The sequence below is a fragment of the Sarcophilus harrisii genome, chromosome 4 (assembly GCF_902635505.1).
Source record: "Sarcophilus harrisii chromosome 4, mSarHar1.11, whole genome shotgun sequence".
Taxonomy (NCBI): Eukaryota; Metazoa; Chordata; class Mammalia; order Dasyuromorphia; family Dasyuridae; genus Sarcophilus; species Sarcophilus harrisii.
Window position 1 is genome coordinate 442176384 of NC_045429.1, and position 25009 is coordinate 442201392.

General features: G+C 44.7%; 1 protein-coding gene across 1 annotated transcript in view; it reads left to right on the top strand.

The window, feature by feature from the left end:
* The window catches only part of LOC100918039 (S-adenosyl-L-methionine-dependent tRNA 4-demethylwyosine synthase TYW1), a 207548-nt gene that overhangs the window by 10246 nt on the left and 172293 nt on the right, over nt 1-25009 (top strand). Inside the window, exons 4-7 of the mRNA XM_012549824.3 lie at nt 393-494; nt 1573-1767; nt 2665-2928; nt 4339-4461. Of these exons, the coding sequence (XP_012405278.1) occupies nt 393-494; nt 1573-1767; nt 2665-2928; nt 4339-4461 (684 nt within the window). The remainder of the gene's footprint in view (nt 1-392; nt 495-1572; nt 1768-2664; nt 2929-4338; nt 4462-25009) is intronic.

A 25009-nucleotide genomic window follows, 5' to 3' on the forward strand; every position in this document is an offset into this window, starting at 1 on the left:
GAGTGGCGGTTGTGCTCCTGCTGGGGAGCCGCTCGAGCCGCTCTGCTCGGATGCTGCCCCTTGGCTCGGCCAGCCTCCTGCAGGCCCCCGGGGTCCGAACCTCGGTGGAGGGCGAAGTGATCCCTTCGGCGAGTCCTTAGGGAAGCAGGAGTTTTCTTCCTCGATTGTTTCCAGTGTGTTTCTTCTTGTGTCTCCTGCTTGTGGCCTTCGATCTCTTATCCAGTGATGTGTGGTCTATGATCCCATGGAGAGAGTTCATTAAAAAAAAAAAAAAAAAAAAGTGGTATTTAAAAGGGGTTGAGATCGGTCCTAGGATGTTCACTCCTGCTAAAATGGGGCCCGTGCCACGTCCCTGCCATTCTACAGCTCTTTGTCTGATTTTTGTTCATCAGGGATTTGCAGTGACTCTCGCCAAGGCTGTAGCGGCTCTTGGTCTCCCTGTGACGGTCGTTAATTTGAAAGAATATGACCCTGACGATCACCTGGGAGAAGAGGTAGGTGGTGGATTTTTTGGTGTCTTTCACCCCAAAGCACCTTCTGGGTCTTGGCTCCTGGGCTGCTCTTCTATTTAATATATTTAATAAATTTAATTTCCTTAAAAAGGGTCTTTTTGCTTTTTAGAAGGGAATCTGGGGCCAGATGATCTATGCTGTAACCCTAACTCTGAGACTCCGCAGGATCCTGGGCCTACAAGGAAGGGAGAGTCCCCAGGGCTGTAGCTCAGAGGGCTGAGAGAACTCTCACAGTCATTACTGTTATAAATACTGTGTGACATAATAATCAAGATTATATTGTTATATAATAATAATAATAATAATAATAATAATAATAATAATAATAAACAGCTAGCAACCCACATGGCAGTTTGCAGGTCTCATTGGATCCTCCTAACAGCCTTTGGAAACAGCTGTTTTCCCTATTTTAACGGATGAGGAAACTGAGGCTGAGAGAGAAATGGTGGCTTGCCAGAGTCCCTCAGCTTGTATGTGTCTTCCTAGGCCGTGACTATGCCATGTGCTGCCCAGATGGGTGCCCTAAGTAGCGTGTGCCCTGGAGGTTTCCCACCCGGGTTCTGAGCTCAGGACCCGACGGGCTGGGGGAAGCCGCTTTCAAGTTAGCATTGCTTCTGCTCCTAAGGGCGGCTCTCAGACTCCTCTGTTACTTCTTGTCAGCTCCTCCCTCACTCTCCCCAGCTCAGAGCCCCTATTCAAGGAGAGGAAGGTGTAGAGAAAGACAGAGGGCCCGAGCCCAGGCCCTCTGGGGCAGGAGGCTGTCTTTCCTGGCCCATGGGTGTCCCCGAGCTGCGGGAACTTTAAAGGGTGTGACTTCCCTGCTTCTGAACGCTGTGTCCTCCATCACCTCTCTCCCTGCGTCACTCTCCGTTCTACTTCTCTCCTCCCCAAATTAGGGACAATCACAGCCATTCTCTTTTTGTTCCAAGCATTAGAAACACGGGGAAAAGCCGCTTCTCTTTCTTGGAGGCCAGGGCAGTAGGGAGGTAAGCTTAGAATCAACTGCTCCTCTTGTTAGGAGGCTTGGGAAATCCTCTGGAACGCCATTTTCTTTTTGTAGGTAACCAGTAAAAATATTTGCGTCTTCCTGGTTGCCACCTACACCGATGGCAGACCCCCAGACAGTGCAGAGTGGTTCTGCAAATGGTTGGAGGAAGCAGCGAATGACTTTAGATTTGGCAAGACTTACCTGAAGGGAATGAGATACGCTGTGTTTGGACTGGGAAATTCCCTCTACGAGAGCGACTACAACAAGGTAAAGGGCCACTTTCTTCCCCTGGGCTGGTGTGGATGGGACTGTTTGTCCGTTCCAGGGCCTCCCAGCGGGATTGTCTGATGGACTGATTGGCTTTTGAGGAAAAGCAGCAGCTTCGGCTGCCCACGAGGCACCTGTTTCACGCTCTCCCATTTCTTTTGCATCTCATTCCCGGATGATTCTGTGATCCTCCTCAGGGGAGGGACCGGGGAACCTTAGAACCACATTTTCAGATCAAGGGCCCTTGGATCCTTCCAAGCTTGGGCTGAGACTGCAGTCTGCTTCTGGAACAAGCCCGTTTTCCTCTGGGCTGTCCCAGCGTGTGGGCCCACTTATAGATTCAGATGGGGGTGGGGAGTTCCAAACCTGCCTCCGGGCCCACTGGGCTCACTCTTCACTTTTACTGAATCCTCCCCAAATGAGGGGATGCCTGACCTTGGACCCGTCCCTGCCTCTTTTTGTCCACCCTTGGGGCCCCAGCGGCTCTGATGGGTCCGTGAGTGACCTGAAGGACTTTGGGGCGGTTTGCATTCGTTTGCTCTCGTCCTTTTTCTGTGCTCCTGGGAAGGCCCGCAGGCGAGGCCCCTGAATGCACGCAGGCTGTTTCTGCGGCCTCCCCTGAGCCCGATCCTTTGGGACTCGTTTCAGGCCCTTGAGGACCTTCTTTTCTGGGGCCGGAGCGCTCTGTCCTTGGCCTAAGCCTGTCTGGGACGCCATTTGGGTGGCATCACCTTGTGAGGTGTCTGACCCGGGAGTCCGGGCATGTTGGCGGGTCTGTGTTCTGCCAGACCCGTTACTTGGCCGAAGACTTCTCGTCCTGAATTTCAGTCTTTTCTCCATAATTTCTCTGCCTCAGCAGTGCGTCCCCACGTGGCCGGTTTCTCTGGTTTCTTACAGGTCGGCAAAAACATCGATAGGTGGCTGTGGATGCTCAGTGCCAGGCGGATCATGACCTGCGCGGAGGGCGACGGCAACGTGGTGAGAAGCAGGCACGGGAGCCTGGAAGCCGACTTTGCCGCTTGGCAGGCCCACTTCCTTACCCGGCTGCAGGAACTAAGCCGTGGCAGCTGTGGCCAGAAGAAGGCCTGTCGCCCCCACCGCCGGGGCAGCTGTGACAAAGGCAAATGCAAACACAAGAAGAAGGAGGGCAAGACCCCAGAGGTACCGCATCTCTGTGCCCAGCCCTGCCTCCCTCCTTCCCTCCTCCTCCACCTTGCTTTCCTCCTTCCATCTCTCCTTCCTTTCCTTCTTCCCCCTTTCTTCCCTTCTCTTTTCTTTCTCTTTTCCTTCCTTCTTCCTGCACTCTTTCCCATTTCTCTTCATCTTCCCTTCTTCTCTTCCTCCCATCTTCCCCCCTTCCTTCCCCTCTCTTTTCTTTCTTTTCCTCCTTCTTGCACTCTTTCCCATTTCCTTTCATCTTCCCTTCTTCTCTTCTTCCCATCTTCTCTCCTTCCTCCCTCTCTCTTTTCTTTCTCTTTTCCTTCCTTTTTCTTGCACTCTTTCCCACCTCCCTTTTTCTTCCCTTCCTCTTCTTCCCATCTTCCTTCCTCTCCCTCTCTTTTCTTTCTGTTTTCCTTCCTTCTTCCTGCAGTCCCCCTTCCCATCTTTCCTCTTTTTCCTCCCATCTTCTCTTCCTCCTTTTCCTGCCTCCTTTCTTCTTTTCCCCTTGCTTTCCTGTCTTTTCTCCTTCTTCCCTTCCTTCCCTTCTTCTTTTCCTTCTTCTCCCTCTCATTCTCCCTTCCTCTCTTCCATCCTCCCTTTTTTCTCCCTCCTCCCCTTGCCTCTGGCTGTGCGTCTTCAGATATACCATTAGCAGCTATTTTATTTTATCTTGTCCATCGGAAGATGCCTGAGCAGCTCCCCCTGCCCATCAGCCCGATTTCAAGGTAGACTGACCATAAGAATTAAGTGCCTTTTCCATTATTTAATAATAACAAAGATAATAATGATAACAATAAAGACAATAATTAGAATCATAAAAAAACACCCGCTCTCATAGAGTGCTTTTGGAAAATTTTTGCAAATGTGATTTTGTTTGATCTTAAAGACCCAGAGGGGCTTCTTCCTTACAACCTGCCTCCATCCGTCATCCCGTCTGCTCTCCTTAATTGTTGCCAAGAAGATTTACATCCCTGAAACAGTGACCACCTGCAGGGCCGGTTCTTGGGCGGGCACCTTGGAAGCACTTTACTGTGGGGCTCCTTTGAGAGGTGACATCTGTTCTTTAAAATGGTCTACATGAGTTTCTCCCATTTGCAGTTTTATGAATCCTGTCTTACTGCCTCACACAGGGGAGGAGGGGTTGCTGGTCCTCTTTTCACCTTTATGGGGAAGACCGGCTAATGTTAGCGCCTAAATGAAGGAGTGAACAAAAAGCATTCATTAAGTGCTTACTATATGCACTATGCTGAGGGCCAGGGTACCGATGCCATTTATAAATACAGAGAGAAAAGACTCTGGGAACTAAGATGGCCCCATAATTGTGGGCTCCCAGTGAACTGTTCTCGTAGACCCACACTGAGCTTTTTAAATCCACTGAAGAGTGTTTTTCTGTATGTGTTTCTTGTACAGGAGGGACAAGAATTTGAAACCACAAGTGAGGAAGAGTCGGGTGCTGATGAGGGTCAGAGCCACGGCTCTGTGATGGACGTGGAGGATCTGGGCAAACTGATGGGCAGCATGAAGCAGGCAAAGGTACTGTTCTGCGCCAGGGCCCTGGATGCAGAGTCTGGCACTCCTACGGGTCTCATGTGGGAGCTCCTTCCCCAGAGCTCAGACCTATCGGTCTGCTGGGATCTGCTGGGGTCCTTCTGGGGTCTCAGACCTCTGTCTCCCAGATGCAGGGTCCCTTGATTCTGGGAATAGGCCAACAGGAAGTTTGCCTGTGGGTTTTGTCCCTCCTGGCAGTACAACAGGTAGGTGCTAGATGGGGGCTTGCCTTGGAATCAGGGAGAGTGGAATTTGATTCCGCCTCATTCACTTTCTGCTGTGTGACTGAAGGCAAATCATTTTGACACTCCTGTGCCTCAGTTTCCTGATCCATAAAATGAGAATGGTGAAAGCACCCACTGCTGAGGAGTGTAGTGAAGAACATGGGAGAATAAACTGTAGAAAGTACTTTGTACCTCTTAAAGCCCCCGAGGAATGTTAACCTTCCTCAGCACACTCGGTGCCCTTGAGAACAATTCTTTTGCGTGACCATGGCTGGGCGGTGGGAGAGACTGGGCCTTGGGCAGGCATCCCTTTCGGAGTGGCCACAGGGATGCTGCTGCCTCAGTTTAGTGGGATCAGGACAGAAGCTCCCCACTTGTCCGATCACGCACCCCTTCAGTGAAACAATCTAGCCTTTGTTTAGTGTAGGTCAGTACGTGGTAGTCAAGTATTGTGTACTTTGTGGAGGGGAAGGGCTGTGCTTGGACTCTGGCCTATGGAGGCCGTAGTGGGAGCCTTTGGGCCGAGGCTAGTTCTTTAGGCTGTAAGACGTTGTATGATGAAATCATGACATCAGAAACCTTACACCAACAGAAACTGAAGGGCATGAAGGAAAGATAAAGTAAGCTGCATTTAATAATGATGGCTTGTAATAGATAGTATTAATATACAGCCTTAAGGCTGGCAAAGCTCTTTATAAATATCATCACATTTTAATCCTCACAACAACAATTTTGGGAGCTAGGCACTATTAGCATTCCCATTTTACAGATGAGGAAACTGAGACAACAGCAGTCAAGTGATTTGTCCAGAGTCACATAGTTGGTAAATGTCTTTAAAAATATTTACTTTATCTATTAATGGTACAAACCTCTCTTTTTTTTCCTTACCACTAAAGTGATTAGTAATGGTACTTCTTGAGGGCAGTGTAATTCGATATGCTATATTGTTTTGGATAATCTTGGCTTAACTCTTTGTGTTAGAGCCTTTGAAGTTGTTTTTCCGATATTTGGGAATTATGACCTTTAGAGCTGAAAAAGATAAGCAGGCTCCAGTGGAAGTGCTACATTTGTTATCTGTGCCCCTTATTATATTGTGATATTCATCTTCCGGTCTCATTCACCAACTATGCTAAGGTTCTTTGTTGAAATTGGGTTGGTAAATTTCTGTCTTTCCTTATTCCACACAGTTCTTGCAAGTTTGTTATATGTTTATATTTTCACAAATGCTTCCAAACTCCTCGAAATGCTGAATTTGGAAGATTTTTGGATAGTTTAGAAATTTCTCTTTTCAAGTGTAAAGGCCTTTCTATATGCTGAGGATTTTTAGAGATGACACATTGGTTTCAGCAGGAAAGCCATGAGCCGATGGTAGTATTTCCATCATGTTTTCCCAGTGCAAATCATCACGTGAGCTTTTCTTGAAAAGCACTTCCTTTCTTACTCCTTTCTGAATCGTTGCTTCTGTCCACCAGGGATAGATCACGGGTGTTTATGTTTTCTGACCATCTGTTAGGGAACATCCTGGGGATGGCCCCTCCGGCCCACCTGGGGTCGGCCTCCTCAGGATCTTGGTTTGAGCTCATGCTGACTTTTTGGTTAAATGCTGAGCCATGAGAAAGGCAAGCGCCCTGCTCCTTGTGGCGGACAGTGAGCGCCCTCATGCTCCCATTAGTTTTCTTCAGTCTGTGTGTACCTGGCAAGAGTTGTTTGTCTTCTTGGCCATTTTGTGGGGGTTCATTTAGTTAAATATGCAAATCTACATAGCCAGGCGTGTGATACACTGAAAGGGAAGCGATGGGAAAGGGGCCCACTGACCAATGGCCTACAGGGCTCCTGCTACATGTTGGGATGCTGTGGGAAATGTGTGTGAAATGTCCCCGATGCCCTGGTGGGGGGAGGGCGCCGGCGGCTTGCCGCCTATGGACCAATGCTGCTCTTTTAGAGAAGGGCTGATGTTTTCTTCCTGTACCCCCATGCATCTCGAGTGCCTCCAGAACTGGACACCATCTTTAGAGATCTGGCTCTTGTGAGGGAAGAAAACTGGAAGCTGACAAACTATGAGCTTGGGACGCCAAGACAGTGAGTCTGTGGTGGTTGTTTTAAAGCTACATTAACTTTTGTTTTTTCTAATGACTAGATGTCTGAGGCAGCTGAATGGTAAGTACATAGAACAGTAGAGTAGGAGTTGGGAAGGCCTGAGTTCAGATCTAGTCTCAGACATTCACTGGCTGTGTGAACAGATCATTTCACCCCATATGCCTCAGTTTCTCATTAAATGAGGATCATATTATTGTGAGGATCAAACGAGATAACATAGAGAAAGTGCTTTTCACGAGTTTTTTCAAGTGATACATAAGTGCTTGCTAGTATAATGATGATGGTGAGGAACTAGTTTCATAGAAAAAAAACGGCAAACCTGAGTTCATTAACCTTTAAGCTGTATTTCAGGGTCTTATGATCTCAGTTTATATCTTACATATTTTTAGCTTTAACATTCTATTTGTTTCTCTGTGTGTGTTTGTGTGTATGTGTGTGTGTGTGTGATATTTATATTTCTCTTTCCTCTCTTTCCCAAAGAACTGTCTTTTCTAACTATGAATAATGAAGAAAGAACAAAATAACTAGTTCAGCAAAACCAACTTAAGAACACAAAGTGCTTGGAGAAAAGTTCCGTATCTGACAAGAATTGCTAGGAAAATGAATTTTGGCAAGACTGAGGTTTGGCAGAAATTCAGATTAGGGCAGCATTTTACACCACTTACCACAATAAGGTCAAATGAGTATGTGACCTGAATATGAAAGATTCTCGAATCAAAAACAACTGGAATAGAACCAGATTAAGTACCTTTCATTGCTAAGGAGAGAGGGAGAATTCTTAATTAAACAGGGAATAGAGGCAGCCTCAAAAGATAAAATGATTTGTCAGATGAAGCTGAACAGCTTTTGTGCTACCAAAATCAATATAAGCTGGCTAAGTAGGGAAGTTTTTAGTTGGGAAACTTTTTATTTTGCATTGAATCTGTAAAATATCAATGTTCTTTAGTAGAGCAAAGGTCTTGGAATCAGGAAGACCTGAGATAAAAATCTGCCTCAGTAGTAGTGTGACCTTAACCTAGGCATTTAATCTGTTTGCCTCAGTTTCCTCATCTGTAAAATGGAGGGGAAAGGCTGAACTCATTGGTCTTTAAGATCTCTTTCAGCTCTAAGAGCTCTCTAAGCTCTAAATGCACTATCTCTTGGTAAAGGCCTTATCTCCACGATAAGTAGGAAACTTGCACAGATATGTAAGTAAGACCTCAACCATTCTCTGATAGATAGATGACTGAAGGAAATAAATGGTTTCCTAGTTGTAAACTAGTAACAAAGCTATGAGAGAGTGCACCACACTATTATTAATAAGAGAAATGCAAATCACAATAATTCTGACATTTTATCTAATACCCAGGAAATTTGCAGAGATTTCAAAAGATGGGAATAGTCATGTTGGAGAGGTTGTACCAAGTCTGTTCTCCTAATATATTCATGGTTGGTGGAACTGAAAGCACTAAATGAATTCAGCTAAGAGTGACTAAAAGAATCATATTGTTTAATCTTCAGGCCTGCTTGATTGTTAGACACACACCCTGAGAAAGTCAGAGATAGAAATAAAGGCTAAAGATGCACCATTTTTTCTTTTTTTTGGTAGCTTGGGGAATGGCTAAATAAAATTATGCACAAGAATGTAATGGAATGCTGTCACTCTGTAAGAAATGACTAATGAAGAATGGGAAGACTTTAATTGCCTAATAAAAAGCAGAGTAAGCAGAGCCAGGGAGACAATTTATATTATCACTTTAGCAATGTGAATGGAAAGAACAACAGTAGAAATAATCAAAACTGAATAATACAATTATAATGATGTGAAAAGGTGTCTTCCTTCCTCCTTTGCCAAACAGAGTATAGCATACAAGGCTGCATATGATGTCATTGATCACAGTGGGCATTTTTTCCTCCCTCCCTCTCTCCTTCTTCCCTTCCTTCCTTTTGTTCTTCCTTTTTCCTTTCTTCCTTCCTTCCTCCCTTCCTTCCTTTCTTTTTTCTTCCTTTTTCCTTCCTTCCTTCCTCCCTCCCTTCCTCTTTTTTCCTTCCTTTTTCCTTCCTTCCTTCTTTCCTTCCTTCCTTCTCTCCCTCCCTCCCTCCTTTCCTTTTTTCCTTTTTCCCTCCCTCTCCCTCCCTTTGTTCCTTCCTTCCTTTCCCAGTTGAGGTTAAGTGGCTTCAGTTCCCACAGCTACTAAATGGTAAGTGCACTGAGGCTGCGTTTGATCCCAGGCCCTCCTGACCGCAGGCCGGGCACTCTGGGCCCCCCGGGCCGCCCGGGAGACGTCAGAGACTCAGGGCCGCAAAGGCCGGGAGCGGTCCCCGGCTGCGTGAGCCCGGGCGGCTCCTCCCCGGGGGGTTGTGCCCGCAGGAGTAGAAAGGCGAAGTGCTGCCCGGGGAACTGGTGAGCGCTGGGAGCGGGCCCCCTGCCCCCTCCTGCCCCTCCTGCCCCTCCTGCCCCTCCTGCCCCTCCTGCCCCTCCTGCCCCTCCTGCCCCTCCTGCCCCTCCTGCCCCTCCTGCCGTGCAGGGACCTGGGAGGCTCCAGTGAGTGGGAACGGCCCAGCCGCCACTAGAGGGCAGCACACACCGCGCCTTCCCAGCCCTGACCGTGGTGCTGGAAGGGGCCTGGCGGAGAGCAGCCTCTCCGGGGTCAGCCCGGGGCCGACGCCAGGCCCCAGGGGGCCCAGAGCGGGCGCTCCCCTCTGGCTTCCCGGAGCTTCCGGGGGTGGGCGCGGGACCCCGGAGTTCGGTTAGGGGCTGCTGTGCGCCGCCTCTCAGGACCCGAGCACAGGGCGCTAATTGGCTGGCTCAGGTCGCGTCCTTAGGAAGGGGCGGGGCAGGACTGGAACCCAGGCCTCCGGCGGTCTCTCTCGTGGGACTTAAGGCTGATTGGTAGCGCCTCGGCGCTACTGTCCGTTCTCTGCCTTAGTTCCTCCTCTTGCGTGCTTTTGTTAATAACAAAGTAATTAAACACATCCGGAAGGAGGGCCAGCCACGCGCTAGGGGGCGCTGCGAGGACTCCGGTTAGAGACCGGAAGATAGGAGTGAAGCAATCCCTGTCCTCAGGGAGCATACTTTTTTAAGGGGGTGGGGGCAGGGAACAGTTAAGACTATGCAAAATACATATGTAAATTATTAGGAAGGGGCAAAGGGAGAGATCCCAACCACCCGGGGAATCGGGAAAAGCTTCACCCAGGAGTCAGTGGCTGAACTGAGTCTTGAAGGAAGTCAGAATTCCCGGCGGACTGAGTGGCACCCCCTCCTCCTCCCCCCCCCCCCCCGGGAAGAGACCGCTTCCGGGGAGCCGTGGGCGGGGGTGGAGGGGCCTGGCTCCCGCCCTCAGGGGCTTCCCGCCTCCCCGCGGTGCTGCGGTCACTGCCCGTCCTTGGGGGCTCAGAGCCGGGCCGCGGGGTGGGGGGAAGTCGGGCCCTTCCTCCCGTGCGCGTTGTCTCCCTTGGGCTGCCTTTCCTGGCGCCTCCCCGCAGCCCCGAGGGAGAACAGCTGCTGTTCCCTCCCCTTCTCGGCCTCCCTGGGCCTTTGGGGGCCGGAGAGGCGGCCTGCAGATGGCAGACGGGATTCTGCTGCTATGAGAATCCCAGGACAGAGCCTGGGTCCCCGAGGACTGGACTTCCCCTGCCAGCAGCCGAGACAAGGCTCCAGAGGGGGCTCTTTCTGGGCCCGCGGCCCGCCTTCTGCTGCCTTTCCGGCTCTCCTAGTTAGGGGGCGCGCCTGCTGCCCCGGGGTTGTTGGGGGGGGCATTTCCCGGAGGGCGCGCGGCGCTGGGTGCGCCTGCTGCCCAGTCCTAGCTGCCGGACACGTGAGGGGCAGGGACAGGACGGCGCCTTTTTGTCTGTGCTCCGGAGGCGGCCCGTTATTGAACCAGTCCCGGGGCAGCTGAGAGCCAAGCTGCCTGTCTCGGACTTGTGGCCCCTGCCGATGCAGGGCTCCCGGGGAGATGCTCTCTGCCCAACAGGCAAGTCGCCTCTCGGATGGCAAACATCGGGCCGAAGTTCTCAGGGAAACCTTTGTAGAATTGCAAAAGGATCCCCAAGTCTGCAAGAAGAATTAGAGTTGTAGCAAGAGGGACCTGGGACTGATTCTCTGCTTGTGAATGTGGGTTTTTGTCGCTGTCCCCGAGACAGGCGGAAGGCGCCATCCCATCGTCCCCACGCCCCGGCCCCTTAGACTGCAGGAGGCAGGGGCTGGTTCCGAGCCCGAGTCTTCCATGTCCCAGCTGCTGCAGTCTGAAATCTGCGACCCGCCGTCCGGCCCCCCAGAGCCGAGGGAGGCCGAGAAGGTGAGGGGACAGCAGCTGCTGCCCCTTCAGGACGCGGGGAGGCGCCAGGAAAAGCCCCCAAGGGAGACCACGCGCGCGCGAGGAAGAGCTCTTTCTGAGCAGAAATCTTGTTTTCACTTTTGCCACATAATGCTTCGAAAAAGGGTTTTTATGGATATTTTCTGTTTCTTACACCATCATTTTGTCCCGTGTATTCCTCCCTTCTAGAGAGCCATCCTTTATGATAAAAAGTATTTATTTAGAAGGGGAAAAAGTCAGCGCAACTGATGATGCAGTGTGTAACTCATGTCCGAGGCCTCCTCACCTCCACCGGGGGCCTTCTCATCTCTCTTCATTTCACGGCCCAACTTGATCTGTACAGTTTGGTTACATTTCCTTTTGATTTTTTGATGCGTAGTCATTTGTATATTGTTTTCTTGGCTCAGTATTAGTTCTTTTAGATACAGCTTTGCTTCTCTGTATTCATCACAACTGTCTTTTGGCAGTTGGGGTTAAGTGACTTGCCCAGGGTCACACAGCTAGGAAGGTTAAGTGTCCGAGGCCGGATTTGAACTCGGCTCCTCCTGAACCGTGTGCTCCATTCACTGCATCATCTAACTGCTCCTCCACATTCTTTCTTAAAACCCGGTAATATTCCATTGTGTTCATAGACAGTTTGTTTAGCCATTTTCCAATCGAGGAGCATCTATTTGTTTCTTTCTTTCTTCTACTTGCCTATAATTCTTAGCTATTATGAAAAATGCTGCTACAAATATTTTGGAGTTTATGGGAACTTTTTTTCTTATTCATGGTTTACTTGGGCATAAGCCCAGCCATGGAGTCTCTGGTCCAAAGTATATGGACATCTTAAGCACTTTATTTGTATAGTTCTAAATTCTTTCCAAAATGGTTGTACCATATTACAGCTCCAAGAACAGTGTTAATGTGCCTATCTTCCCACAGTTTCTCCTTTTATCATTTTTTTTTTTTTTTTTTGCCAATTTGCAGGCTGAGGTGAAATCTTGTAGTTATTTTGATTTGCATTTTTTATTATCAGTTATATGGAGCATTTTTTTATATGGTTTTGAATTCTTAACAATTCTTTTCAGAAATGTTTCTTTATATCCTTTGACCATTTATCTATTGGGAAATGACTGCATATATATATGTGTGTGTGTGTATATATATATATATATACACACACACATATATATATATATATCTATTTATATTTCTATCTTGGATACCAAACTCTTAGACAAGAAGTTTGATGCGAATTTTTTTTCTCACTTAACCATTTCCTCCCTTCTTATCCTAGAAGCATCAATGTTATCTGTGCAAAGATTTTTCACTCAAGTAATCAAGTTATCTATTTTAAGGTTTCTTAAACTTTTTCTGCTCACCATCCCTTTTCACCTAAGAGATTTTTACACAACCGTGGACATATAGATACAGGAAATAGATATACAAAAAAAAAAAACCTATTGATGACAATTCATAATTTTATAATCCCCACATTCAGTTATGAAACCCCACAAGAGGTCACAAACCACAGTTTAAGAAGTTTTGATTTATTTTATCTTTTGTAATTGCCTCTATCTTATTTTGTTAAGAAACCATCTCTTAGGGCAGCTAGTTGGTGCAATGGGTAGAGCACCAGCTTTACAGATCACTCTGTGATCCTGGGCAAGTTATTAACCCCAATTGCAAAAAAAAAAAAAAAAAAAGAATACATTGCTTACCCTTAACCTGAAACAGGTGTAAGATCATCTGTTTCTCATCTTTTTTTTTTTTTGGGGGCTGTAGTCTGGTCTTTAATATGACAGGACAGTGTCATATTCATTTAGAATGTCATTGTATAGTATGGTATGAGGAGTTTGTTTAAATCTAATTTCTGCCAGACTGCTTTTCAGTTTTCTTAGCAGTTTTTTTTTCAATCAAGTAAAGAGTTTTTTCCCAGGTAATTTAGGTTTTCTACTTTATCAAACACCGGGTTATTGAGTTCTGTTGTTTCTGCTTCTCCATTGTGTTGTCTGTTCCATTGATTTGTCTCTTCATTCTTTAATCAGTACCAGATGGTTTTGATGTCTGCTGCTTTATAATATATTTTAAGTTCTGAAAATCCTTTGTCCTTAATTTCTTTTCATCCTTTCCTTTGATATTCTTTTGTTTCTTTCCAAATGAATTTTGTTCATTTTTTTCTTGAACTGATTAATGGGACATGAACACAAAGCCCAGTATTTTTTTTAAAAACTTTATTGATCACATAAGTGACTTAAGATTTCTCAGATGATTTAAGAGCAGCTTTGTAAATAGTAAAGTGGGATATTCATTTATATTCATGCATCATATTCAGAATGTAACTTTTTTGAGTGTATTGAAAACGCAAGATAAATTCAACAAAAGAAAAATCTAAAAATATATAGCTCTCATATCTTGGCAAGCAATGTTTTTTCAATTGAGTATTATACCTAATAGCATAATATTATAGTTGGCTCGAAGGCTAGCGCTTGAGGCCTGAAATTAGGAAGACCTGGATTCAAATCTAGCCTCAGACACTAGGTAGCTTTGTGATCTTAGGCAGGTCTTTTAACCTTGGGTTGCCCCAGTTTCTTCAGCTACAAAATGGGGATATCAATAACATTCACTCCCAGGGTTGGTGTGAACTTCAAATAAGGTGATATTTGTAAAGTACTTTCTTTGATTCCTGTCACATTAGGAGGAGGTATATGAAAATGCTTGCTCTTATATTGTAATATAATCAGCACTCACAACATTGTTGTTTACAAAACATTTTGGATCTGAATACTAATACTTTTTGCTTCTCAGGGAACCTTTACCTTGGTTTGCTTGATCCTAACAACAGACCTTTGAAGTAGGAAGGGCTAGTTTGATGATCTCCATTTAGAGCTGAAGAAATGGATATAGGGGCAGGAAACCGACCCAAGTCATGTGGCCATCAAAGGGCTGAGTCCCTTGGATATGGCCCCTGCCTCTAGACCCCTGTTGGTTTTATTTTACGTGGTTTCCCTTTGTAAAATTCTGGCTTTATTCACATATTGGCTCTCAGGCTGAAGGCCTAGAAGGCAGGGAATAGATGATGGGCTTGGTCAGTCTTGTTAAGTCTACAGAAGAATGGCTCCCCATGATAACAAGTGTTGAGCTTATTAAGAGTTCAAAGGAATCTTGTTGATGTTTAGCAGCCCTGCATAGGTAGGGAAAGTCTGGCTTGGGCCAAGTGGACATCTTGACTTCTTATATCTAGTGTACTTAAGCCCCTTTTTTTCTATTTTGGTTTCTTTCTTTTTTTTTTAAATTGTTTTACTTTTTTCTGGTTATACATGTATGCGTATTAGCTTTTTACACATTTCTTCATAAATCATGTTGGGGAGAAAAAAAAACAAAAGGAAAAATCATGAGAGAGGAAAAATATCAGAAAAAAGAAGTTAACATAGCATGTGTTGATTTATTTTCCATCTCCATAGTTCTTTTTCTGGCATTGCAAATGGCATTTTCTATCATAAAGTCTATTAGGATTGCCTTGGATCACTGAACTACTGAGAAGAACCAAGTCTTTCACAATTGATCATTGCACGATCTTGCTGTTACTGTGTACAATATATTCCTGGTTCTGCTTGTTTTGCTCAGCATCAGTTTATGTAAATATTTCCAGGACTTTCTGAAATCAGCCTGTTCATCATTTTTTATAGAACAGTAATATTTTATTACTTTCATATAGTATAAGTTATGCAGCAATTCCCCAAGTGATGGGCATCTACTCACTTTCCAGTTCTTCGCCACCATAAAAAGAGCTATTACATTAGAGACACTGCTGGGTCAAAGTATATGCATAATTTTATAGCCCCTTTGGGCATAATTCCAGATTGTTCTCCATAATGGTTGGATTACTTCACAACTCCACCAACAATGTATTGGTGAACCAGTTTTCCCACATCCCTCCAACATTTATCACTATCCTTTCCTGTCATCTTAGCCAATCTGAGAAGTGTGAGGTGTTATCTCAGAGTTGTCTTAATTTGTATTTCCCTAATCAATTGTGATTTAGAGCATTTTTTCATATGACTATAGATGGTTTTAATTTCAACATGTGAAAATTGTCCGTTCATATCCTTTGACCATTTATCAATTGGGGAATGTAAATTTGACACAGTTCTTGATATATTTTAGAAATAAGGTTTTTATCAGAAAAACCGGTTGTAAATTTTTTTCTCTCAGCTTTGTTCTTTCCTTTTAATCTTTCTGTTGGTTTGGTTTGTGCAAAACCTATTTAACTTAATGGGATCAAAGTTGTCCATTTTCCCATTCATAATGTTCTCTAGTGGTTCTTTGGTCATAAATCCCTCCCTTCTCCAAAGATCTGATAGGTAAATTATCCCTTGCTCTCCTAATTTGCTTATAGTGTCACTTTTTAGACTCAAATCATGTACCCATTTTGCCCTTATTTTGATATGGGTGTGAGATGTAGGTCTATGCCGAGTTTTTGCTACATTATTTTCCAGTTTTTTCAGCAATTTTTTGTGAAATGGTGAATTTTTATCCCCAAAGCTGGAGTTTGGGGGGTTTATCAAATACTAGCTCACTATAGCTGTTGATTACTGTCATGTATTTCTCATTTATTCCACTGATCCACCACTCTGTTTCTTAGCCAAATGGTTTTGATAACTGCTGCTTTATAAGAGAGTTTTATCTCTAGTACTGCTGGGCCACCATCCTTTGTCATTTTTTTTTCTCTCTTCATAATCTGATGCATCAGTGTTGATTGTGCTACAGTGTTGATGATGTGTGTACATAGATTTCTTAACAGGTATATTACGTGTTTGTCTTCCTTCTCAATCTGTTTTCCTGTTCCCTCCCCATGCTCCTACCTTCCTTCTCTGGCCAATTTGGTAAATATTAGTCAGCTGTCTTTATCATAAGAATTTAGGTTAAGGACAGACATAGGTGGCCCAGTGCACGGAGTACTGGGCCTGGAGTCACTTCAAAGACCCGATTTCAAATCCAGTCTCAGACATTTACTAGGTGTGTGATCTTGAGCAAACCAGTTTACTCTTTTTGCCTCAGTTTCCTCCTCTGTCAAATGAGTTGGAAAAGGAAAAGATTCTCCAGTGTATTTGCCAAGACAAGGGTTGTGGAGAGTTGAAGTGATTGAACGACAAATAGACATCTGAAGGCCCTTGGGAAATAGGCAAGTGTTGCCTTGTCTTAGCTGACTCAGTTTTCTCACCTCCATGGTCCTGTGGGGAGGGCCAGCAGGCAGTCTGCAGACCCGGCTTCTTCCTCTGGTTCCTCTCTGAGTCTCTCAGGTGTCCTTATCTGTAAAATGGGGGTGGAATGGCTGAAAGCACTTGCCTCCCTGGCTGTCTGGAGGCTCATTGAGCACGTCCTTTGTTATCCCTCTTTTATAGGTGGAGAAACCAAGGGCAGTGAGGCTCAGGATGGGACCTTTAGCTTAGTCTCTATCCCCCAGGCCTCTTCCTTATGCTCTGTGCCCTCCTTGAAATAGGAATAGGGGGATTTTCTTACTGTGTAACCTCACTCTTCTAACAACTGAGGTCTTTCTTTGTCCTCCAGGGAGATGGAAATATTAAACAGGAATTGCCCTTTGCCCTGGACCTTCTCTGCTTTGTACTAATAATGCCTCTCCCCATTTTTACCCCTTTTGAGCCTGTTGGCCGGGTCCTTTAAGCGTGTTTGTTTTGTTTTGTTTGGACAGTTCCGATCTTCCCGCATCCTTCTCTGAGATCCTTAACCAGATAATTCACTTTGATGGCCAGCCTCTCTTGGCAGTGACTGATCTCCGGCAGGTTCTGACCTTCTCTTTTTCCTTGGCTCTGGATTCAAACATTCTGTGCCTTCCTGTCCTGTCCTTCAGAGTTATTCCCTTATTCTTTCACCATGTGCTCGCCACTTTCATGTGGCACCAAGTGCACCTATTTTTAGCCCCAAAGGCCATGACTATTAATCAGGGATGTGCCATCTTTGAAAACGGAGCCTTTCTCACAGCTGGGAGACAGTGATAAACTTGAAATACTGATTTGCCAAGGACTGATCCTGGAGAAATCCATTGCTTCTTTAACCTTTAAAAGCATATTTATAAAGTGTATTCATGAATAATAGTAATAATAATTGGCTAATTTTTTTCTTGGGAATTTTTGATGAAGTAATTAAGTGTATGTGCATGCATTGTATTTAAAGATGATCTTTCCCCTGCTCCGACAACACTTTCAATTCAAGCAGCATTTATTGTAATGATTATATTACTTTTGCTTATTAAGTACTCAGCTCATGTTGGTAGATTAGAAATGGAGCTTTGAGATGGAACGGTTTCTCCATTGGCCATCTAAGCCCTTGGGGTTTTTAGGAAACCTTGGCCCAAGGACTTGGCCCAAAGGACTCCACTTGACAAACCATGGTGTGCTTAAATAGCAGAAGCAAAGTCATAAACAGGGAAGTCCTTTTTACAACCAACTAGTGAGCTTCCCATTCGCTTCTGAACTGAGGAACTTAAGTTGGTAGTGTAATAAAATCTTGAAATATTGTTATATCTTGTCTTCCTTCCTTCCTTCCTTCCTTCCTTCCTTCCTTCCTTCCTTCCTTCCTTCCTTCCTTCCTTCCTTCCTTCCTTCCTCTCTTTCTTCCTTCCTTCCTCTCTCTCTCTCTCTCTTTCTTTTGTTCTTTCTTTCTTTTTTGCTGAGGCAATTGGGGTTAAATGACTTACCCAGGGTCACCCAGCCAGGAAGTATTAAATGTCTGAGACCAGATTTGAACGCAGGTCCTCCTGACTTCAGACTGGGGATCAATCTTTTGTACCACCTAACTGCCCCCTATAATGTCTTTTCTTAAAAGATGGATGATGTGAAGTTCCATTTTGGGGGCTAATAGGCCTTTTTTCCTTCTTTGTGTAACTAAAGTGCTATTCCTGAAACCAGAAAGATCTTGGATGGAACCCTTCCTTAAAATCATTGACTAGATGTATGACTCTGGGCAAGTCAGTGGATTCTGAGAATCTGTCCCATGGGGGTGATAATAATAGGAGGTACCTTAGAGTGTTGTGAGGATTCAGAGATGATGAAGTATAGTTATTATGATTATTAAATAACATCAGGTGGGATTGGAACAGAGCCTCTGACTTCCCACTGAAGGCTCTTGACTGGGGCCATTTAGTCATCATTGTTTTTGGAGATTCTGGAGGTTTTGCTGATATGTTTACAATATTTCTCCCCAATCTGTTGCTTTTTTGTTTTAGAGCTGTTGTTTCTTGTTATAGTTTCATTTTTTCTTTATATAAACCAATTCATTGCTTTTGTCCAGGAGTTTCTTTTTTCTTTTTTTTTGCTATAAATATTTTTATACAAATAGGTCCCCCCCCCCCTTTTTTTTTGGTTGTCTTTGGGATATAAATCTAACAGTGGTATTTCTGGATCGGGGGTATGCACAGTGTTATAACCCTGTGGGTATAGTTGCAAATTGCTTTACAGAGTGGTTAATTTCTTCCATTTGTTTGATTAATAGAGATGTTCTCCTTTTCCATAGTTGGCTGGTGTACATTATTTCTTCTTTCAGTTTAAAAAAATGGTTTTGTTTTTAGTCTCAGAACATCGGTCTGATTAGTTTATTGTAGTATAGTATATTGTTTGGGGAATAGACCTAAATCATTTTTTTTTGCCATGCCATTATTGTTTTCCCAACAGATGTTATTTAATAATGAATCTTCTCCCCAGTGTTTTTGAAGCACGAATTTATCAACTTTTTACATCCACTGGATTCTGTTTCTAGTTCTCTACTTGTTCCATTGATTTGTTTCTCTATTCTGCACCATCTCACCTCCCCCCCCCACCCCCCAGTATTAAACAGTTTAAAAAAATCATTTGGATATGTGGGAAGGCAAGTTCCCCTTAACTCGGCCTTTATCAGAGCTCTCATTTTCTGTCTGAATTTTAGTATGACTTTTATCTAATCCTGTGAAATAGCTTATTGGTATTTTGATTGGTATAGTGTCAGATGCATTGAATGTGATTGCCAAGAAGACAAAATGTTTGAACACAATTAAGTGTTGATGTGAACCTTGAGAACCAGCCCTGTGTGTTTTGCAGATCCTGGCATTTCTATAATACCAGCGAAGAATCTGATATCAACTGTGGAAGAAATAATGGCCAGATTAATGAGTGAACCCTTGGGTACCTGTGGTCCTGTTAATTGTTTGTCAGCATAAACAAGGCCTGCAGCCTTATTAGAAGGACACAGAAGAGAGTCGGTTATGCTTGGGTCTTTGAAGGGCATTATAAGATTGATGAAGTTCAGATGCACTTAGGAAATTCATTTGTACTTGCAAAATGGGAACACTCTTTTGTTTACTTAAAGGCAACTAAGATAATAAAGGTGAAACCTCAATGCCCGGTGGACAGTAGGCATCTGATAAACTTAGCTTGAATTAATTTGGATTTAATAATTATAAAATGTGAGGTATAAACAGAAGCATCAGCAAGTTTCTGATCATTTTTCCTTCCTTTGCTCACTAGCCCATTTATGCCTTCAGCTTTCAGCTGAGGAAGAGAGAGGCCATTTCTGTCATTATACAAGAAGGATACCCCTGGGGAGGTTTGGATTTGGATCCATTAAAATTGGGACCAGGCAGTTGTTAATTTATTTGTAGTTCAAAATTTAAAAAATTATAGCATTTCTTGGGTCATTTTATTTTGGCTTTTACCGGGGTGATGTTGTGCATGGAACACTGGCCTTGGAATCGGGAGACCTGCGTTTGAATCCTACCTTGAGCACCGCCTAGCTGGGTAGTCACTTTCTGCCTCAGTTTCCTCTTCTGTAAAGTGAGGATACTGTTGCACCTGTATCTCAATCACATGGAGTGATGTACATGGACTGGTCCTGGCCCACTGCTCTCCGAGCCATGCTCTTTTTTTTCTTGACGCAGGACATCCTGGGACAAACAGAAATGTTTTTCTCTTTTCCTCAAAGGGAGAACCTAGTGTTTGAGACGCAGCGCTGCCCAATAGTGAGAGCCCCAGCCTGGAGTCAGGAGATCATCTTTGACTCTGACCTCACTGCCCAGAGCCTCAGTTTTCTCATCCTGCTTCCAATTTGGTCCTGCAAGCCTAGGAGCCTTTCTTACACTAGTGAGACGGATGGATACTTAGAAAACCTTGGAGGCTTCATGTGACCTTAGAGCTCTGGCCCAAACTCTTCACAGACTCAGGGTTTGTGATGTGTGCGAGGTAACTCCACCTAATGGTAGAACCGGCCCTGAGTGCGGTCGTCCACCTCTCAGTCCAGCCCTCTGCTGCTGCGTGGGAAGGTGAGGAAAGGGAATTCGGGGCAAGCGAGAGCATCCTCTCCTCTGTGGTGTTTTCAGTACCAAGAAGCTTTAGATGATCGTCTCGTTGGATTTTGCACGGCAGACACCACAGCTGGAGTATTGTGTACAGTTCTGGCGAGCTTATTACATTTTTTTCCAGAAAATTAAATTTAATTTCTTCAATTAACAAGCATTTATGTCTTTTCCCTCCTGCTCTGGAAAAAAGAAAAAGATAATCCACGTAACAAATCTGCCCCATCAAGCAAAACAAATTCCCTGACATTGAGGGAACATATGCAGGGGGAGATTTTCTCAGGATTGGTTCAAGGACCGGGGAAAGGGCTCCTTGATGTTTTCACAGACTAGGGCTGCTCGCCATATGAGGGAGATGGAATTATTATTTTGTGCAATTTCAGAGGGTAGAGCAAGATTCAGGTGCAGGGGACACTTACCAGAATACTTGCTGTACACAGAGTATGGGGGTAGGGACTGGACCAGTGGGCATGTGTTAATGGGGGCCAGATTCTGGCTCAGCATCAGGAAGGACTTTCTCATGGTTGGAGCTGGCCAATAGTAGAATGCATAGGGAGGTGATGAGTTCTCTGCTCCTAGAAGGGTCTGGATCTTCCTTCTTCAGGATGTTGTAACTCAGGACTTTTTGTAGTGGCAGAATGATGAAGTTTGTGACCCTTTTCTTAGAGCAGTGTTTTTAAATGCATAAAGCTAAATAAAGAGGATCATTAAGGAAACCAGTTACACTGAAATACAGTTATTGAAATGAAAAATAAACATGGATGCCAGGTTAAGAATCCCTTTTGCCGAGGTCACTTCCTTGTGGTGGTTTTCTTGGGTAGGTTACTTCCAAAGGCTCTTTCAGCATTTATAGGTCTATGGAAGGTGACAAAGAAGGATGGCTTAGCAAGACTGTGGAGAGCTCCCTATGGATGGTGACTTCTTGAGAAATAAGCATGGAGACCTGTATTTTCCAATTTTCTGATTTCCTGGGGACAGGTTTTAATTACTTTCTTTCTTGGTTAAATAAGTGACAGTGCACAGCAGCAGACTCGGTCTTCTGATTCAAATGGCTGACAGGTGGGGGTCAAGATAACTGTCTTTTAAATGACCCCAGGAGGTATATGGATGCAAAGCAAGGAATGAACCTCCTGTTTTAAAGAAATATTACTAAAAATTAATTGTCCTTGGATTGTTTAGGGTATGACTGCAAGTTAGGAGCTGTGGGTAGAGATTCTTGCCCCAAGGACATGTGTTCAGCCTCACCCTGTCGAAAGTTCCCAAGAAATCTTGAGCCCCAGATTCTATACAGGATTGATTCTTCTAATTTTTTTAAAACAAAATTTTACTTGGAATTGGGGTTCTAGAGCTGTGATTTCATTGTATAAGGAATCGATTCCCTCCACCAAAGCAGATGGGTCCCAGCTTCAACCTTAGAGAGATCCCCAGGGCACAGGTCCGTTCATTGATTTGCCAAGGTCACAGCTCGTCTTTGTCAAAGGGGCAGCTTGAATTCCGATCTTCTACACTCAGACCAGCTCTCCATCCGCTAAGCCAGTTGCTTTTTTATTCAATAGGAACAGGAAAAAAGGAATTTTCAATGACAGGTTTTTTTTTTGAAAGTTCTCCAGGAGTGAAGATTTTGGTGAGTGGATATGGAAATACTCCTTTCCGGCGTCTTGTGAGGAGAAGTACTGTCATTTTGGGGAATGGTGCTTTCTGCAAGGAGGGCTATGAGTCCCTAGAGTTACCCTAGAACTCAGAAGAACCTTAAAGATGGAAGGCCATTGACTTCTATGAGTGGGATGCCGGTGCTTCTCCCCTTGCCCCATTGCATTTCTCTTCCTTTTAAAGAATAGTGACTTTCCCTCAATGTTCATGGGCAGCTTCTGTCCATCTCTCCTTGTTATGGCTTTTGGACCGAGCCAGCCAAGTCAGATCCCTCCTTGACAAGGTGATTCTTCTGGTGTTTGGAGCCTGGTACCAGACAACTCCTTTTTTGGGCTGACTGAGTCTCATCCTTCCACTAATCCTCCCCTGGCGGGGTTTTCTATCCCCTCCCCAGCCTAGGCAGTGTCTGCTGGATGTGTTCCACCTTGTGTGCCCCATGCTGGACTCTGCCCTTCGGGGAAGGCCTTGGCTGCCTCCTTTGGGCTGTTGCATTTCACTGCTGGAATGCATTTCAGGGCTTATGAGTCCTCAAGCCAGGACATTTTTTCTTATGATCTGTTTGGTCACATATTAAACTTGTTGACTTTTGTCAGGGTGATGATGTCAAAGGATTTTTCTCTCTTCCTGGTGAGAATGAGCTCTGCCCCTGTCCTTGCCTAGTCCTTTCATGGCTTCCCTTTGGAGTTTGGACACATGTACCTTTCTTTAGGGTTATGGCCAGTAGCTTAAAGATCTTATTTTATGGCCATTTAATCGCTCTACGATTCTTTTCTGGATTCTCTCAAGGGCCCCCTTTGCCTCATAAAATGCAGCTATTTTATGTAAGACTTGGTTTTTTCCAGGAGGGAAGACAGAAACCAGGAGCTTTTATTGGTGCTCAGGGCTAGGCTGGGCCTTCCTCAGACTTTCAGGATTAATGATGATGAGGTTGGGTGGGGACCTCACCCAGGGACACTTCTTGGCTTGTCCTCCCACTGCAGAACCACCAAGTGGGGACCAAGGAAAGATAGCACAAGAGGTGACCTGTTGCCTTGATCCTGGGGCGGCCGTCTGCCAGGCTCAAGTGCTATGAATTTTCTAGCTAAAAACAGTATCCTTAAGACCAGCCTGAAGATGTGGCAAACGTGATGGGCAGTGGGATGGTGACACTGGAATTAGGAAAACTCATCCGAGCCTGTATCTGGGTGACTCTGGGAAAGTCATTTCACTTTGTTTGCCTCAGTTTCCTCATCTGTAAAATGAACTGAAGAAGGAAATGGCAAACTATTCTAGTGTATTTGTCAAGAAAACTCCAAATGGTGTCCAAAGAGTTGGACACAACTGAAAACAACTGAGCAGCAAATATTTTAAAGAATTGTTTAAAATAAACAATTTGTTGTTATAAACAATGGGAAACTTGGGCCCTTGCAACCCCTGCCATTAAATTCTAGTTACAGTTAAATCATGTGGGGGATGAAGAGCTGGAAGGGAGAGCTTTGTCTCTTGGCTCTCTTTTATTATTATTATTATTATTATTATTATTATTATTATTATTATTAAGCTCATGCTTTCGTAGTGCATTGAATTTGTCAAGGACTTCCTGTAAAACTGAAGTTGTAGTGTACCTGTTTTAAAGATGAGAAAACAGAGTCCAAGAGATGACTTGTATCGTAGGTATTTGGTCACTAGTTTCAGGATCCTCTCAACTTCTGCGATGCCCCTTTCTTGTTTGAGGGATACTGTGCTTGGTGAGTGCCTTCTAGTAGTGGTGGTCAGATGACCCTCGCTGCAAGCCCCCTGTGCTAATCCTGGATCTTCTGTGGGTGGGCAGGGGAATCAGAGAATTTTATTTTTGTCTTTTTTTTATAGAAATGAAAACTATTTCTCTTAAAATCTGCTCATGTTGGCTGACTCTTATTCTGGTCTCATCTGTTTTCTTCCCAAGACTTGTGTGTTTTGAGTTGTAGGCTCTACCTTTATTCTAAGCTAAGGAAAAATAAGTGTCTGACTCTTGGAGAACATGTGAGGTGAATGGGGTAGGGTAGGGGTCATCGACAGCGTCTTCAGGATCCCCAAAGTGCCTCCTATACATATGTTAAGACTTCCTTGAGGGATGTGATTGCGGTGATGACTTTGCTCATGTATCCTCCAAGTGCAGAAATCAGGACAGTGGTACTTTGCTCACTAAAGGGGTTTGTGAGGGTCATTGATTGGTCCTTTCCAAAAGTCAAGTTTATTATCCAACTCAATATTTGTTAGAGGTGAGCTTCCCTAGATGGTCTTGTTTGTGGATATTTGGGGCTGATTACATCAGGCTTCAGAAAATGGTAGGGCCTCTCATATCCCCCATGGGGTAGGGTTTCTCATCTGTATGTGCTTCCCTAGACAGAAGACTTGTCCTTTCTCCCTTGCTAAGGTTTTTTGCATGTACACCCTCATCTCCATGCTCACAGCTTTGTCTCTCTTGATTAGTCTTCATTAGCTTTCCTGTTGCTCACTTGTTTGTTGGCTTTCATGCCTTCTCTAACTCGCCCTCCCCAGAGCTGCTAACATAATAATCCAGTCCTGGTTCGGTCTCTTTTGCTTAAGAAGCTTTAGTGGCCTCTGTTGCCCTTAGTTTGATAACATACTAACTCCATTATTTGGCATTTAAAACCCTTTCCAACCTGCCTTCATTTAATCCATCTTTCTGTTTTGTTTTTTTTTCCTTCATGAGTGACCATTTGGTTTTTCCTCCTGTATTTCTGGTCCCTTAGCTCTGATTTTTCTCCTCTCTCTTTGGTCCCAGCAGCTGGCAATCCTCAGCCTCCTGAGCTGAGGGTTCTTGGGGTCATCTACCTGGATGCTGCCATGAGGAACCTTGAGGAGGAGTGGCCCAGTCAGCAAGGTTTCCCCCTTTCCTCACCCGGACCCTGAGATCACTTCTCTTTCCCTTTTGTTTCCATCTGTGTCTGGACAGAGTC